The sequence below is a fragment of the Trifolium pratense genome, linkage group LG1 (genome assembly GCF_020283565.1).
Source record: "Trifolium pratense cultivar HEN17-A07 linkage group LG1, ARS_RC_1.1, whole genome shotgun sequence".
NCBI classification, from domain to species: domain Eukaryota; kingdom Viridiplantae; phylum Streptophyta; class Magnoliopsida; order Fabales; family Fabaceae; genus Trifolium; species Trifolium pratense.
In genome coordinates this window covers 35,034,805-35,052,330 of record NC_060059.1, presented here as the reverse complement: position 1 = coordinate 35,052,330, position 17,526 = coordinate 35,034,805, and the positions used below count along the sequence as shown (strand labels likewise).

Genomic DNA, 17,526 nt, shown 5'->3' with positions numbered 1-17,526 from the left:
CAATCTGTTTGCATTACTAATTCCATAATCTTTTAGTTTGAATTTAGCTAATTGTTTTAGCATATGTTTAACTAAAATAGTTTTTGAACGCATTGATCTTCATTTTTGTATTGAGTTTTTTGTACGCATTTTTACTTAATAGTTTTTTACATTTGATTCAACGTCTCTATGTGACTTTTTTGTTTTGTTTTACGGCATCTCTATGTAACTTAATTTATTTTTATTTCTTTATAAGCTTGACTTTTTTTTTTCCATAAGTCAACTATTCATAAAAAATTTAGAATAATCTTCAACATACATAATAGAAAATATGGATCACACATACAGGCGCGGAACGCGCCCTGTCTGGCCGCTAGAAAATAATTAGGATTGGGTTAATAAACTTTTAAGTAAAAAAAATAAATTTATTAAGGTTAATAAACTTTATTATAAAATTATTTTTTTGTTATTATATAATGATAATTATTTAGTTTATTAACACAATCCTCTTTCACAAATTAGTTTAGATAAAAATCAAACTTATAATAAATTATTGTTTACAATTTATTTACGTTAATAAAATAGAAAACGTGGATCACATAAACAGGCGCGGAACGCGCCTGTTTGGCCGCTAGTAATAATAATAATAATAATAATTACAATTAATATGACACATTAAATGAATGCAAGTGGATGTGGCTAAATGAAAAGTTTTTATTGGTTTGTGGATTAGATTTTAGATAGGCAATAATAACAATGGCGTCAACACACCAGCAACTTAATGTTCACACAAATAATGCTAATAGGATTAACACCGATGTTTTGTAGAAGAAAAATGGTCACTATCAAAACATGACTATGGTGGAAAATACAACACGTGTTCTTACTTTTTCTATGTAAATCAATTTAAAGGTGATCAGTTGATAAAAGCGGTAAGCACAGATATAAGAAAAATAATTCAATAGACTTCTTCAATAATCATAAATCAGTCATATAATGAAAATTGTCATCTAGGTTTACTCATCCCTAACAGTCTTTTTTATAATTATTATTAAAGTTCAACCAATTTTAGTTATTATAATCTCATTATTGCAAAACAAAAAAATAGAACATTTTGTTCAATTAAGTTACAAAAATATATTTGGTTAAAAAAAAAGTTACAAAAATATAATTCAACGGTATAACACATCCTTAAGTTCGACACTCCGTCTTACCGTTTTAATTTTACTACTTGGACCATTAAGTACACTTGCTGAAAATCGCTAACAAGTTTTTGCTATTAATAATAGCTATAGAGGAAACAATATAGAAAATGTGAACAGAATATGATGTACTAAAGTGTGTAAAATATCATTTTTTACATAAGTTAGCATAATAAGAAAAAAATTAGATAAAAAGCGAATGAGAATATTAAAATATTGAGAAAAAACCTTCATTAAAAGTAAACTTGGTATAAATATGAATTAAAAATACTAAGGAATCCTCTCCCGCACCACTTCCACGATTTCGCTGACTGCTGCGTATGGTGAAAGACAAAATGAGAGTAAACACTGCATACTGAGATCAATAATAAATGAATAATAGCCGCTTGAGAAATTTGCTATTAAATCGATAATAAAAAACAAATAATCACAAAACCGTCATTCTCTAACCACTTTGGCTCTCAATTCTCATATCTTTTAAACTTTTCGTTGCCGAATTCTCAGACAAACATGAACAGGTATGAAATGAACCAACCGCTTGATATTTTGCTTCTTATGTCGTTGTAGTTGACTGTATACAATGTTATTCTCTAATTGTCATTAGACTGCGATCGTGGTTATTCTTTAGTTTGTAATTTCCACATTATATTATTGTATTCTTTTATTCTCTCTATGTGTACTTTTTCTAAGAAATTGGTATTTGTGTCGGAGTTTGGGTTGGGGATAATTTTTGAGTTTTAAGTGTGAATGGTTAAATATCACATGAATAAAAAAAAATGTAGGATATCTAAGAGACGTGACACATAAATTTAATATTTTAATTTTTTTATTGAAGACGTGACTTCTTCATCTTTTATAGTCCTAAAACCTTGATATATTTTTGTGGGAGCTCCCAGGAGCGGACCTTAGTGAGGCATGGTGCCAGTCCAACACAAATTTTTTCTTAAAATAATAATAATAATAATTTTATAAATAGTTTTAAGTTATTCTTTATACATATTCATACAAATATATTAATGTAAATATTACTTAGGCTTAAATGCACTTTTGGTCCCCCTATTTTCAAAAAAATGAAGTTTTGGTCCCCCTATTTTAAAAACAAGTTTTTTAGTCCCCCTATTTTCATTTTTTTTGAGTTTTGATCCCCCATCCTATTTTGGGGTTAATTTTGTTGATGTGACCTTGTAAGTAATGATGTGGCAATATTCATGTGGACAAATTTAATATCCATGTCATTATTATATATTTTTAAATTCAATAAAACTTTATTTATAAAATATTTTAATTATTAGAATTATATATTCAACTAAAATAATAATTGTTAAATCTTATAAAATATGAAATTTGAAACCTTAATTATCAAACCTTCAACTACTAGAATTTTATTCACCGTCGGAGAGAATCATTCCTTATGGATTTCACCAATCCTATGGTTTCCGTTCAAAATCAACAATTTCTGAATTTTTAAAAACGAAAAGAAATTAGAGATGATTTTGTGTTTCAATAGAAATTACTCATACTCTTTAAACTATCTATGACTTTGGATGAGTTTGAATAAAAACCCATAAATTGTTTTAAGTTTGAAGATGAATTCTAGATTGATTTTATATAAAGTTGGATGATGATGAAAGTTGGAGGTTCTTGAAACACAAAACATGCTTTCAATATGCAATTGTTTGATTTGAATCAAAGAGGACCATGTCCATGTTGTGATTGTTTGTTTTTTCTTAGGTTTAATAAATTAGAGGTTGTGAATTTTGGGATTTATTATTTTAATGAGTTTACGATGATGATATGATGATGAAACGTGATTATTTTGTTTTTTTGGTTGGTAAGAAGAGTAAGGATAACTAGATAAGTGGATGATGATAATGAGAGTTATGGATTGTTTGGTGTGATTTTTGATGTTTTTGAATTATTTTTTGATTGATTTCTTTTTAAAAAATACTATAATGTTATTAATTAAAATATTTTATAAATAAGTTTTATTGAATTAAAAACAAATAATGACATGGATATTAAATTTGTCACGTGGACGCTGATATGCATTAGTCGCAATGCCACATCAACAAAATTAGCCTTAAAATGGAATGGGGGATCAAAACTCAAAAAAAATTAAAATTGGGGGACTAAAAAGTTGGTTTTTAAAATAGGGGGACCAAAACTTCATTTTTTTGAAAATAGGGGGATCAAAAGTGCATTTAAGCCTATTACTTAAGAGTTTATTATTAAAGATCGTGAGTCTCTCTCAATGCACATTAATTTAAGTATTAGTGTAAATATTAGTTTATAGTTTATTATTGTTGATTTCAAGTCATCGGTTATACATGGTATATTATTTTAAGTTATATATTTTTATGTTTATAATAATCAACTTTGACTTTGTTTGTTAAAAAATTGTGGATAACCGATTGAAGTTGTAGTACCGAGTAAACTTAACGATTGAACTAACATAAAACAATATGTTTAAGTTTTTCAATTGATAGATGATATAGGTAAAATTGGAATAAAAATTAATAAGTTATAAGCTAATTGAATTAGTTTATCAAAATAAACTATAGGCTAGTATAATTTTGGGTTCCATATATTCTCGTCCAAGGTAGAATCTTGTGAAGTATCAAACAATAGTAATATGTATGATTTAACATATATTCAATAAGTTATAGCTTTTTTTTTCGAATAGAAATTTTGTGATTTCATGGATATAGTTTGTTAGTTTATTGATTTCTTTTTTTTTTTTAATAGAAATTTTATGGATTATTGGCGTTCTTTTTTTGGATATACATATTGGATTAGTAGTAATATTATATATTGTTTGTTGTTTAACTGATTATTGGGATGATGGTGATTTTTTTTTAGTAATACTAAAAAAATTTAGCCACACTAATAATTCATAGCTGGGTCCGCCCTAGGAGCTCCTCCCAAACTTTCCAACAATAAGAACTTTCATGTAAAAAAAAGTATTCTTATGTGTAGTCATAAAAATTATTGAGAGTGGCGTGAACTTTAAGATTAGTGAAGGAAATTTTTTTTTTTTTTGAACCAAACAAACTTACTGCATTTCATTAATTATCAAAAGTTCAATACATGAAGGAATAATCTCAAATCTACGGAAACTAGTCCAGGAATTGGCCGCCCTAGCTAAAATGTGAGCAACTGAATTCACTTATCTCCTAATAAACTTAACTTTAAAGTTCACACATGATAACATAACAAGGATAATTTCATTAACGATCGAAAGAAACTCTGAAGGAAAAAAAAACTTTAAGAAGCAAGAAGGTATTAACCCAGGTCGCTGGATTCAAAGTCCAGAGTGCTAACCACTACACCATAGAACCACCATGACCATGTCTCAGAATTAATATAATATAGTTCTAAATCAAGAATAACAAAAACCTTTTACCAATTGTCTAATCATTAAAACTATTTCCTCCGTCCCAAAATATAAGAACTCTTTGACCACTGCACGTATATCAATACATATTTTTTATTACGAATATTTTTAATTTTCTATTAGTAAAAATTATAGAAATTTGATATTTAAAAAAATATACATCGAAACAAATCAAACAGGATCTTATATGATAATATTTACATTTATATACTTTTAGAAAAATACGGTCAAAATAAAATATATGAATAGTGCATTTAGTCAAAAAATGTCTTATAAAATGGGTTATATCTTGGAGTTTAAATGAGTATCAATTTGTAAAATTTATTTATTTTAAAATATAAAATGTAAAATTGAATGATGATAATTTTTTTCAAGTAGTATAATGATTAGAATTTTATTTTTATAAAATGAATAAGTTGAGTGTTTGAAATTCGAACTACAATATTTATATATATATAATGCTCTCTACCAAATGTGTTAAATACTTAAATTCACGAGAACAATTAAATGATGAATTGATAATATTTACCCAACCAAACTTTAAAATACCATTGTGATTACTATACATGCATTTGTATACAAAAAATTAAGGTAAATGTTTAAAATATAGAAAACCTCGTGTTATTAGTATTTAAAAAAGAAAAAGAATTTTAAAAATTGAGATTTTAATAGCCATGCCACCTATACTATCAGCATTTTATCCTCTTCTTTACTACTTTTTTACAACTTTCTAAATTCTCTATTTCTCTTATTTTCACGTTCTCTTTAGCATAATAAAATTATCAAAAGATATATTCAATGAAAAGAATTCAACAACTCCGATCCTTTTGTTCATAATTCTATAGAGATTTACGTTTGTCATTCTATCCATTTTCTCACGTGTCCTACGAATTTATCAAAATATTCTCGTGTTACTTAAAGTAACGGACGAAATTTTTCTAAAAATTCTTATCTCTATAACGTCCACTACTTAAATAGCGGAAGAATAAAACGAGAAACACGTAGGGCGCACAAATAACCAATAGATGGCAAAAAGAAATCTCACTTTTATGTGAGATATGATATGATATTTGTACAAACCCAAAATAGTTGTCAAGTGTACAATCATTTTAATCGGTCAAAATTTTAATCCCACACGTAAATTGAGATGAAGCAAGAAAATAATAAAAATATTAAAATATAGTTGGAGAGTACAAATATAGTTGTTAGATGAATGAAGTGGTGTCAAAATAATTTTTTTTATTCAATATCTGCAATATTAAAACTCTATTCTTTTACTAATCGTTAGTTGGTTTAGTGGTGATTGATGCTGAACTTGGTAGGAAGGACCGCGGTTCGATCCCCCGCAACTGTGATCGGGAGGAGGTTGGAACCACTTAATGCCAAAACTGATCCCCAAACCAGATTAAACTGGTAGTGAAAAAAAAAACTCTATTCTTTGTGGTGGTTTTTTTTTACAACTATTCTTTGTGATGATTAAAAGCCTATAAAGTTAATCTTTGTTTAAACACTCATATATGCAGTGGTCGAGCCCTTTTGTCTGTATGGATATCGATTAGGAGTTGTGTTTTCAGTATTTCTCAGATGACTGTAAACTTTTGAGACTCGTTCTAACACAGCTTGTGCTAGCTCGGACTCTTCGTTGATGTTAATATATTTCATTTTCACTTGTTTAAAAAAAATATATCTGCAATATTATTTTTATAGTTGGCTTGGCTATATAATTTAAAAATGGAGAATGTTAACTTGTGCCCTTAAGGGCACATGTTAAAAAAATAAATATGGAAAAAATTTATTGAACTTGTGGTGTATTTAATTATCTAAACATTAAGTTCTTTGTATCATTAAATGCTATATTTTTATTTTTAGGTAGCTTAACATGTGCCCTTAGTGCACAAGTTAACATGACCCTTTAAAAATAATAGTGCTATGCACAATTATAAGGCAAATGCTAAATAGTGCCCCCGGGGCACTCTTTAAGCCCTTATATAGTAAGTTTTTTTATAGAATTTTTATCGGAATGCGTAAAGTCAACGCATTGGAAATTGTAGTATTTAACTTTTTGAATAAAAAGTTTCTTTAAATGGAATGCTTAAAGAGTGCCCCGGGGGCACTCGTTAGCAAGACCCATATAATAATTGATCACTTTTTTTCTTATCTCTAGCGTATAATCTTATAGTTACGTTGCGACTAATCATCACAAAGGGGTGGTGGCGCAGTTGGCTAGCGCGTAGGTCTCATAGCTTCTGAGTAATCCTGAGGTCGAGAGTTCGAGCCTCTCTCACCCCAAGACACTTTTTTTTTTTCTTCTTTTTCTCAATATTTCTTACCCAGCGTTGACGCCAGACATAAGCAAAAGACAGACACGCTATGCCATGTTACATTTCTTATCCATTATTAATTTATTATGATTAAAAATAAAAAATTTGATTGAATTATGTAGAACATTTTATGAACATTATACAAAGAGGATAACATTTCTTGAACATTTTCAATTATATTTTACCATACAAATAATTTAAATCGAAGGTGTGTCATGTGTCTGACACATTGTGGTGTCTCCAATATTTATGTGGTAACATACAATTACTTCCATTTTCTTGTTGGTATATCACGTTCTTGTGTTGGTGTTTCATAGTTCAAACAGGCACATAGGTGTTATGTGTCTGACACATTATGGTGTCTCCAGGGACGGATCCAGAAATTTTAGTAAGTGGGGTCAAAATTATAACGTAAAAAAATATAAATTGTTATTTATATAATTTTAACATTTTCTTATACAAAATTACTTATTTTGGTTTATTAATCAATACTCTTAAGATACTCATTAGTATTATAAATTAGTCTTATTAATTTTATATTTGTTATAATGTAATAAATTGACTATATAAAAACGATGATACCAGATATATGGGGTCACATACTCACATTGCATAAATAATACTAGTATTAACTAAACATATAATAGGCAAGTGGGGTCGGCTGACCCCACTGCCCCCACACTAAATCCGTCCCTGGGTGTCTCCAATATTTATGTGGTAACATACAATCACTTCCATTTTCTTGTTGGTATATCACGTTCTTGTGTTGGTGTTTCATAGTTCAAACAGACACATTGGTGTTCAATATTTATGTGGTAACATACTATTACTTCCATTTTCTTGTTGGTATCACGTGGCTTTGTGTCGGTGTTTCATAGTTCAAATTTCAAAAGGCATATAATACCCAACACAAGATTTTAAAAAAATAAATTTTATCATAAAAAAAGAAGATAGAATTGATGCAAACTAAGTGAAATTGGGTTTTTTCATTGGATGACAAAATGAACCTGTCTACAACTGGAGTAAAAGAATTACTACTTCCATTTAATCTAAATTTCTAAACGAATACCACTCTTGGTTCGCGAGAAAAATTTTGCGAAACCATTTCGACTCTTCTCAGAACTGGCATGATTCGGCAAGGCTGATGATGAAGTCGAAGAAGACGATGAAAGTGGCGAGCTTTCCTCATTTTGGTTTAGGGATGGACCAGAGCTACCATCAGCCAATCTAGAAGAAGTAGAATCTCTTTTAGGTGAAAATGTGACATTTGAATGCATCTTCCACAACTCTCCACCAGCATGAGCAATGAGTGATGGACTTGGAGGAATTCCAGCAGTGTCAATAAGGAAATCCTCAAGTGTAGCCAGAGACTTTAGCTGATTCCCCAAAGATGCTATTGTTTTCTGGCACTCAGCAAGCTTTCCGGCAGCGAGTGCTAGGTCCTCCTGACATAGAAAAGATCAAATTCATTGCATGAGCTCAATCTTAAATATAAGAAAAATATAACTAATTATACCCTATGTAATGATATCAATCCAAAAATATCTTACATTTCATTTTTCAATAACCTTTTCATTCCTATGAAAATAAATTTCTATGAAGTATGTAGTTTGAGGAATGGAATCATTTTTTGGATTGCATCAAGGCAGTTGAACAAGATTAACCAATTTTCTTATATTATAGACCAGATGGAGTAACTAATTGCAGCACAGACACGGACACCAGACATGACACGTTGACACTGATAATAATTTGAGAAAATGACATGGTTCAACATAATCATAAGTGTCAATGTCATGTTGGTGTTCGACACTGACGCGTGTCCGACAACGGGACACGCCAAATCCGATGAGTGCGTGTGCTTCATCTAATTCTTTTTTTATCAAGTACAACCAGATCAATGATAGACTATATTTAGTATTTTTTGGACCTGCCATGACAAAACTTGATTTTGCAAAATTGACTTGAGTTAAAAAAGTGGGTTAAATGTGAAGTGGTTTATGTTTGGATACATTCACGAAAAGTGAGTTGAACAATAAGTTTGAATATAAAAAACAAGTTTGGTTAATGTGTAGATAGATGTCAATGTGACCAACCTGCTTGATTTTCTTTTCTCCATACAAATTAGTCGTTGGCCTGAGTATCTCTTCCTCCAATTCCCGACACTTCAATGCAATTTCTTCAGACATCACCCTCTCCTTTTCAACCTCGGCTTCTAATAAGACAACCTTTGCAGATTCGCTTTCTAGCTCTTTTTCAAGATCCTTACACTTGGCTGCAATTTCATCTGACACGGCCCTTTCTTTAACAACCTCCGCTTCTAACAAGTTGACCTTAGCAGATTTGCCTTCTAGCTCTTCCTCAAGGTCGTTACACTTGGCTGTAATTTCATGTGACGCAATCCTCTCCTTGACAAGCTCTGCTTCTAACAAGTCAACCTTTGCACATTTTCCTTCTAGCTCTTCCTCAAGGCCCTCGCATTTTATTGCAATTTCATGCAACACGCTCCTCTCCTTATCAACCTCAGCTTCTAATAAGCCAAGCATCGCAGATTTGTTTTCTAACTCTTCTTCAAGGTCCTTACACTTCATTGCAAATTTGTGCGACACAGCCCTTTCCTTATCAACATCTGCTTCTAACGAAACGACCTTGGAAGATAGTGTTTGAGTGTCTGCCTCCATGCTCATTAGGCGATTTTCTAACTTTTGCTTTGATTTGTACGCAATTTCTAGCTCTGTTTGAAGCTCCTCCAGTTTCAGTATTGCCTCACTCAACTGAAGTCGTGACTCCTCGATACACTCTTCGCTTTTCATCAAAGCTATCCCAAGTTCAGCTTTATCTGCTTCCACCTTCTCTAACTTCATTTTTAGTTCATCCATTTGCTGACTCATGATGTCAAACTCGGCTCTAAGTGCGCTTTCTTTGTCAATGCATTGATTGGCAACAACAGACTCCTCAACAACACTTTCATTCTTCGTCTCAGGCAATGCAGCGAGTCGTTCCATTTCAAGAAAGTCGTCCATTAGATCTATTTTAACAGAACCGGATGGATCTTGTCGGCAGCACTTTTCATTCTTGAACTGATCAAGCTCAGCAATCAGTGCAGATGCCCATGAGTCGGAACAACTTGGTTCACACCTGTTTAGCTCTGAACCACTCATCTTATGGATATCACAATCCACCGTAGTAAGCCGGTCTGTACTATCTGATTGACTATCTGTGAGAGATTCAACACAAAATGAGGATGAAGCAATGGATTTATGATCATTAACTAGCGATGCTCTAGAAGCAATGCTCTTTAGTCTCCGACACTCGGCCTCAAGCTTGGCAACTTTCTTGATGCTCTCTAAATGTTGCTTACTAGCTGTCTCAGCAGCTTGAGTGCTTAAATCCCTCTCAATAGTTCTGATTTTCAGCTCTTCTGATTGAACTAGGATCTCATGCCTGAGAGACATTTTCTCTTTCTCCAACCATTCAACCTTTTGACGCATATCACGCTCAATAGAAGATTTGGCATTTGAAGCATCTAATTTGTTCTGGAGCTCAATGAGCTTGCTCTCGAGTTTAATTTTGTCAGATTCCAATTCGTGAGTCTTTTCGGCTACGGCATCTTGAATATTTGCTTCGTGCTCTTCTCTTGTTTGTCTTAACTGCCTAACGCACTCCTTAAGTGCTCCATCTAGATGCGTGACTCTATCTTCAAGAGCTGAATTCCTGAGGGTGACTGTGCCGAGTTGCTTCTTTAAATTTGCTACTTCATTTTCAGCCTTTTCCCAGCCTAAGCAAACAAAACGTCTCAATAAGAATACAAAAAGGGAGAAAGATTATAGGAAAACAAAAAATATATCCAGGAATCAAACAAACAGATAATTGAAGAGTTTAATTTTGATACACCGTTAGTGTAAAAAGTTTTACACTGTCGGCAAATCACAACCAATCATATGTGTGACATTAAAAGTCGCTATGATTAAAGACAAATGTTAGCACTTAGCACCAACACATCCAAAAGGGTTTGAATTCTGAAGCAAGTAGACATAATTCAGAAACAATTTGAATTCTGCTTTAGATACACCCTACCTAAGTCCTAACCTAACCCCCATTTACGAGGAGAAACTTATAGGTAGTTTTCTTATTCAACAATGAGCCGCTGAATAATTCGTAGACACACACACAACATGTCAACACCAACACATATCCAAGAAAGGATACAAAGGTAATCCAGTAATAGAGTATAGTCAGTGTTTCTTTTCGAAAATTACAGAAAACAATAGAGGAATGAACTTTTTTTATTCACAATATGAGTTGTACCTGCTATGGCTTCTTCAGCAACTTTTGCATGCTGCTTAACCAAGTCTTCTTTGGCATTGACATTAACAGGAGCAGCAGATAGCTTCTCAGATATATCCCTCGACCCGTCATTTCGATCACCTTCTTTTCCATTCAATATATTTTCATTTTTATCTACTTCGAGTGAACCTCCATTTACAATGCATGTAGAAAGAGGTGTCAATGCAACTCTATCAGGCAGCTGTTCATTGATAACTGAATTATCGTCTCCATTTTTATCTACCTCTAATGAACCGCCATTTTCTATGCATGTAGAAAGAGGTGTCGATGCAACTCTATCAGGCAGCTGTTCATTGATAACTGAACTATTGTCTCCATTTTTATCTACCTCTAATGAACCACCATTTTCGATGCATGTAGAAAGAGGTGTCGATGCAACTCTATCCGGAAGCAGTTCATTGATAACTGAAATATCGTCTCCATTTTTATCTATCTCTGATGTAATGCCATTTTCGATGCATGTAGAAAGAGGTGTCAGTGCAACTTCATCATGCAGCTGTTCGTTCATAACTGAACTATCGTCTACATCTTCAGCACAGGCTACAGCTTTTGAGGTGACATCAGGTGAATGACTGCTTCCATTAGAAGATTCTTTTGATACTTCCTGCTTTCAAGTTTCGGTGACACAAAAATACTAATCAGGAATGAAAGATAAAAGTTGAAGGCAAAGAAAACTTTGTCGTGTTTGTAAAATATAGCAACATGCCCAATACAAGCTGAAACTACCTGGATCAAAGTTTAATTTCGCCGAAGAAAAATAAACAAAAATACGATATTTATGCTTGACTTAGACTAATGTCTAGCAATGAAGTTGTAAATATGACTTATTCTATTGGGTTTTGACTGCACTCAATAGCCACAACGTATTCATTTTTGGAGCAGCTAATCAATACGAGTTATATAATATGACTACGACCATAATGTCAAGTATATACTACTATCAACTAGGACATCATCAGATTTGAGAAAACAATACTAACTTAGCAGTAAGTGAGTGAATCGGGCATTTGCCATACAAGAAATCAAAATGAAATTCATATCTCGCAACTAGCACTTGTGAAATATCCAAAGAACATAAATACCATTCATACCTGTTCATCAGAATACCTCTCAGAATGAGAGGAAACAGATCCCGAACTCTCAGCTTCGCCCGAACTCTTCTCGGAAGACTTTCGCTTCCATAACCATCTCTTCTTATCCGTCATTGTGTCTACCAAACCAACATTAACATCAACACAGAAGAGCATTCATCTGCACACATTAGCACCCAAAATGTTCACAGAATCAGTCAAAACCCAATGCAAAATCCTAATATTTCAAAATGTCTCAATACTATACAATGAATAGAAAACATGAACAAACCCTAGCCAAGACTTGAGCTTTTTACAGAACAACAAAAACCCAGAAACAAAAAACACTTCCTCTTCAACAATCTCAGTGATTCATACATCAACAAAAAAATTCAAAAATTTCAAAATTTCAAAAAATGTAAAAAAAAAAACTTTACTTAACAATTACAACCAAATATGCTTATAAAAATAAAAGAACAAACTTTAAGAGAAGTTTAAGCTAAAAATCATCAAAAACCCATTTTTCCTTCTCAAAAATTCAAATTTAAAATCCAAAAAGCTAACATAATTTTTTTGCAGCAAATTTACTGACCCATTGCAATAAAACAGTGGATGGTTACTGTCAATTTCTCATTCAACTTAAATGCATTGAACATTCCTAAAAAAATCTAATTTTTACTAAAAAAAAAAAACAGTTCTTTAATAAAGCTTTACTATGAACTGTTAAAGAAAGAAATGAAATCATAAAGAGATGAAAGTAGATGAAAATGAAATACCTTTGACTAGTGATGATGCCAACTCAACTCAACAAAACAATAAATGGCAGCAAAGAAAGGGTGAGAGTACAGATTAGAGATTTAAAGAGTGTGTTAATGTGAAAGAAAAGGAAGCGTATGTATTAAATGATACTCCAATAAATAAATAAATAAATATAGTAGTAGTATTAAAAAATTATAATAAAAAATTAAAATATTTAGTAAGGATAGTTCGTCGATAGAAACGTCGCATTTTGTATTCAGAAGTTGAAGTTTAATCTCAGACACTCCACTTATATACTTAAAAACTAGAATTTTAGTCACTAAATTATTTAACAGACAATATAATTCAAATGTTCGATTTTCACAACTGCAATTAAAGAGATGGAACCACTTGTCATAAGAGTAACAGTGAGTGTTTACATAAGAACTTGTGTATTGTAAAGTGTAAACAACAACAAAGGTAGCAGGTAATAAGATTGGGTTAGGACTTCTTTTTCTTGTTTTATTTACCTGCTGTATATTTTTTAAAAATTTTAATATATTAAAAAAGAGGAGCATGTGATGTTGAATATTTGTGTCAGAGAAGAGTTGTGAAATTGAAGGGTGTGCTTTGTGGTAGTGGGGGGGTGTGACCACAAACACTTTTACAGCTTTTCACGAAAATGTTTTTTTTGTTTATATTTGAACTTCATCACCTGGCTCTTATTCCCGCCCACGGCTAATATACTCTTTCAAGAAATCAAGAAATTTAAATTCTTCACTGAACTATAGTATAAAATTGGTTTTTTTTTTTGCTTATGTGAAAATTTTTCATCCATAGTTATCAAAAACTTTTTTTTTCCCATCCATCATGGAAATGAACTAAAATAATTAGGGTTATTTAGTCACTGAAATATTTTAAAGAAACAATTTTGTCTCTCTAGCTTGTTTTTTATAAATTTGAATTTCTAAAGTAGTCTTTTTTTTCAATATCTCGTAGATTTGAATTTTGTTTCCATGCCTCTCTTCATTTTGAATTTTTTAAATAATGGTTTGACTTGTTGGACATATAAATACTTTTATTTCATTTTTTGTCAATTAGTTTATTGGCTAGACTCAAACATTTTAAGTGTAGAGAAATGACGAATCCCGAATTCGAATACAGTTCTCTATTAATAATGTTTTTGTGGCTATCAACTGAGTTGTACTTATGAGATTTTTTGATTTTATGGTATTGACCGATACATCACTTACTTTCAATCTTTGAATAGTATAGAAATTTTGATCCAAACTATAATTAATCTCGCCCAAATTATGTTCACACACATGTGAGGACCACAACTAACCATCTTTAATTGTTTGCATTGGAAATTGACTCCTTCATAATCCAAACTCAACCTTATGCATGTATTTTAGCTAATTTCAAATATAAGCAAAAAACCACCTTTTTTTTTTGGTAAAAAAACCAAATATAAGAAAAAAAATAACTTTTCAGATTCAATTAATTTGAAAAGTGGGTTTTTTTTTGCTTATATTTGAAACTAAAGAGAGTATCTCTTTTGCATATGGGGCATTTTGTCACCCTCTTACTAAGACCATGTACAATGGTCACAAACTTTCAACACCACTTTTTCACTTCTCAACACTCCACATCATTTTCTCTTTCTTCCACTTAATCATTCAACACACATTCAACTTTTATCCTCTTCAATAGTTTTTTCATTCAACACTCTACCCCACCACTTTCTCTACCCCACCACTTTTTATTTCATATTCTTATTTAAATTTATATTTTTATTTTTATGATTAAATAAAATTACAATTATCGATTAAAATTAAATTATAATAATTAACACTTAACGATTTATATTTTAGTTTTTTTTAATAAAAACAAAATTTATTTAAATAATTCATACGATACAAATCATCTTAACTTAATTTAAAATACAACACACAAGTAACGTAATTAGTACGATACAAATAATTTAAAATGCAATGCAACACACAAGCAATGTAATTAGTACGATACAAATAATTTAAAATGGGGGTGTTTGAGATGAATTTCTCAGCATAGATCCATAATATGGATGAAAGTTTGGAACAAAAGATGATTGGTTGAAATTTGGTGTTAAACCAAAATTAGGTATGTTTTGAGGATGTTGGTTGAAAAATTGATTTGGATTTTGATAATTGTTGGGATGATTAGAAGATTTTTTAGTGTTGTTGAAGTGATTATTGAGATCCATTTCACTAAAAAAGGACTAATACATCAAGATTAACACTAATAGGAAGATAATAATAAGATTATTATAGTGAAAAAATTCGTTTTTTTTCTGTGTCCAAATCAAATGAACCAAGTCTCTATTTATAGACAAAAAAAAATTATGAATTTTGGTGAAAAAATAAAAAAATAAAAAATTAATTTGCTATGAAATAATTAAGTTAAAAGTATTAATGGGATAAAAATTCGGAGAACCAATCAAATGCAGCCATGTGTCACAGTTTTTTTCTCTCTCCACATTTCCTGAACACCACTCCCTCCTTTCTGTGCGTGATATGCACGCGCCCCTCTAGACCAAGAAAAATTCGCCAAGTGTCCCCTCCATCAGTATTCAACAGAGTTGAAAACTTTCAACTCTTCTCTCCTCCATGTCATTTTCAACACCATGTTCAACATCCCATTGGACAATTTTTTGCAGTTGAAACTCATTTCAACACCACCATTGCACTTAGTCTAACATTGAGAATTGATAATAATACTATTAAATACGATGGTTTTTTTTGTCATTTTCTACATTTCTACCATTGAGAATTGACAATATTAACTACAATGGCATATACCATTCATATTCTTTTTCAAGTTCATGTACCTTGAATTCTCTACTCTCTCTCAACCTTTGTATCGTCAATTTGTCTTCTCTCCTGACTTAATACTCAGCTTGGTCACCACTATATTTTGAGATATCCAACTTTTTAAAATCATCCATGTCACAACTTTTTAAATCATTCATATTCTTTTTCAAGTTCATGTACCTTGAATTCTCTACTCTCTCTCAACCTTTGTATCGTCAATTTGTCTTCTCTCCTGACTTAATACTCAGCTTGGTCACCACTATATTTTGAGATATCCAACTTTTTAAATCATCCATGTGGCTCACACACTCCATTTTTGCTATCATATTTTTTAAAATCAACTAGATATATTGGTTTAACTGTTGCTTGTGTTAAGCAGAGCTTAAAACCAACCATATTTCTTATGGATCTTTGATCACAGGAATTTATATGATGATTTTAGTAGAATTCTAAGTTTTTAGTTATTTTAGTAGTCTTTTGATAGTCAAAGCATGAAAAATACCTAAGGAATGGACTTACTTGACCAAGAAGCAAGAGTTGAAGAAATTGCATAAAAAATGGCAAAAAAGAAAGAAATACGCTGAATATACCACATAATAGCAAAAATGCCATAATTGGAGCTATGAGTATCGGATCGAGACCCGTGACCATGCGTTGAAAAGCTAAGACAAAGAGCTACAAGTTTCATGTTTAAGCGAAAATCCAATTCTGACGTCATCATTGTGCCACGATGGATTACATCGTACCACGATGTAACTTGGAGCCCAAGTCCAAAAAAACTATAAATAGAGCTCTCCTCCTTCACAATTATTCATTCAAAAAGTTGAGAGAATTACAAGTCTATAAGGAGCACAGGAGGAGAAGGAAGGAGAGCCAAAAGCTCTCTAGGAAGGCAGTCTCCCATCATCGGGAGTAGTTTTCCTCGCGCTTCAACGAGGTTATTTCGTATGTGTAATTCTTTAACTCTTTTGTTATAATTATGCTTATGAGTAACTAATTTCCTTAGGTTGGGTTTAGTAGATGAACTTCCCTCGAACTAATTGATCATGTAATTGGTTATTGTATTATTGCAATTTTGTCTTTATTAATTATTTAATTATCATCTATGTTTAATTCTTTTCATTAGTATATGTATTAGTGAAATTGATCTAGATATCGATTGTTTTCGGGAGATTCATTTGATATTCGAATTGATGATAATTATGTAACAGAGTTATTGTAGGGATACGTAACTTGCGGGTTATTACAGGGATACATAGTTTTGCGGTTGTGACTTTTGAATTAACGTTCTTTAATGCTTTCATAATTACCCATCTCACCTAAGGGATTATGGAGTTGTTAATAGTGATTAGGGTTATAAGACACAGGAGTGATTATTACTACTTAAGGGTTAATTCGTCATGATGAACGAGACTTAATTTGAATTGTGAAATATAATAACGGATTACCGAGTAGGGAAAGAGAAGGGATTCGAAACAACCTAACTATCCTTCTTATCTTGTAGTGTTTCTTTTATCGTTCTTTTATGCTTTTAATTCCAACAAACTTGAAAAACCCCCCACTTCTATTGTTTTAATCATGGTTTAATAATAATTGAATTGTTGCACACGCAATTCCTGTGGA

At 31.5% G+C, this 17,526-nt stretch overlaps 1 protein-coding gene and 1 non-coding gene across 2 annotated transcripts; one reads left to right on the top strand and one right to left on the bottom strand.

The window, feature by feature from the left end:
- The first annotated feature begins 6,779 nt into the window (after positions 1 to 6,779).
- Positions 6,780 to 6,864, top strand: TRNAM-CAU. Its single transcript is given in 2 exon segments — positions 6,780 to 6,817; positions 6,829 to 6,864. It is a non-coding gene; the product is annotated as a tRNA-Met (tRNA).
- Positions 6,865 to 7,863: 999 nt separating this feature from the next.
- LOC123896517 (filament-like plant protein 1) lies at positions 7,864 to 13,213 on the bottom strand. Its single transcript, XM_045946897.1, has 5 exons — positions 13,090 to 13,213; positions 12,335 to 12,494; positions 11,205 to 11,847; positions 8,993 to 10,674; positions 7,864 to 8,341 (listed from the first exon to the last, which is right to left on the bottom strand). The coding sequence occupies exons 2-5, from the start codon at positions 12,488 to 12,490 to the stop codon at positions 7,946 to 7,948; spliced, it is 2,877 nt and encodes a 958-aa protein (XP_045802853.1). The 5' UTR covers positions 12,491 to 12,494; positions 13,090 to 13,213; the 3' UTR covers positions 7,864 to 7,945.
- Positions 13,214 to 17,526: the final 4,313 nt, after the last annotated feature.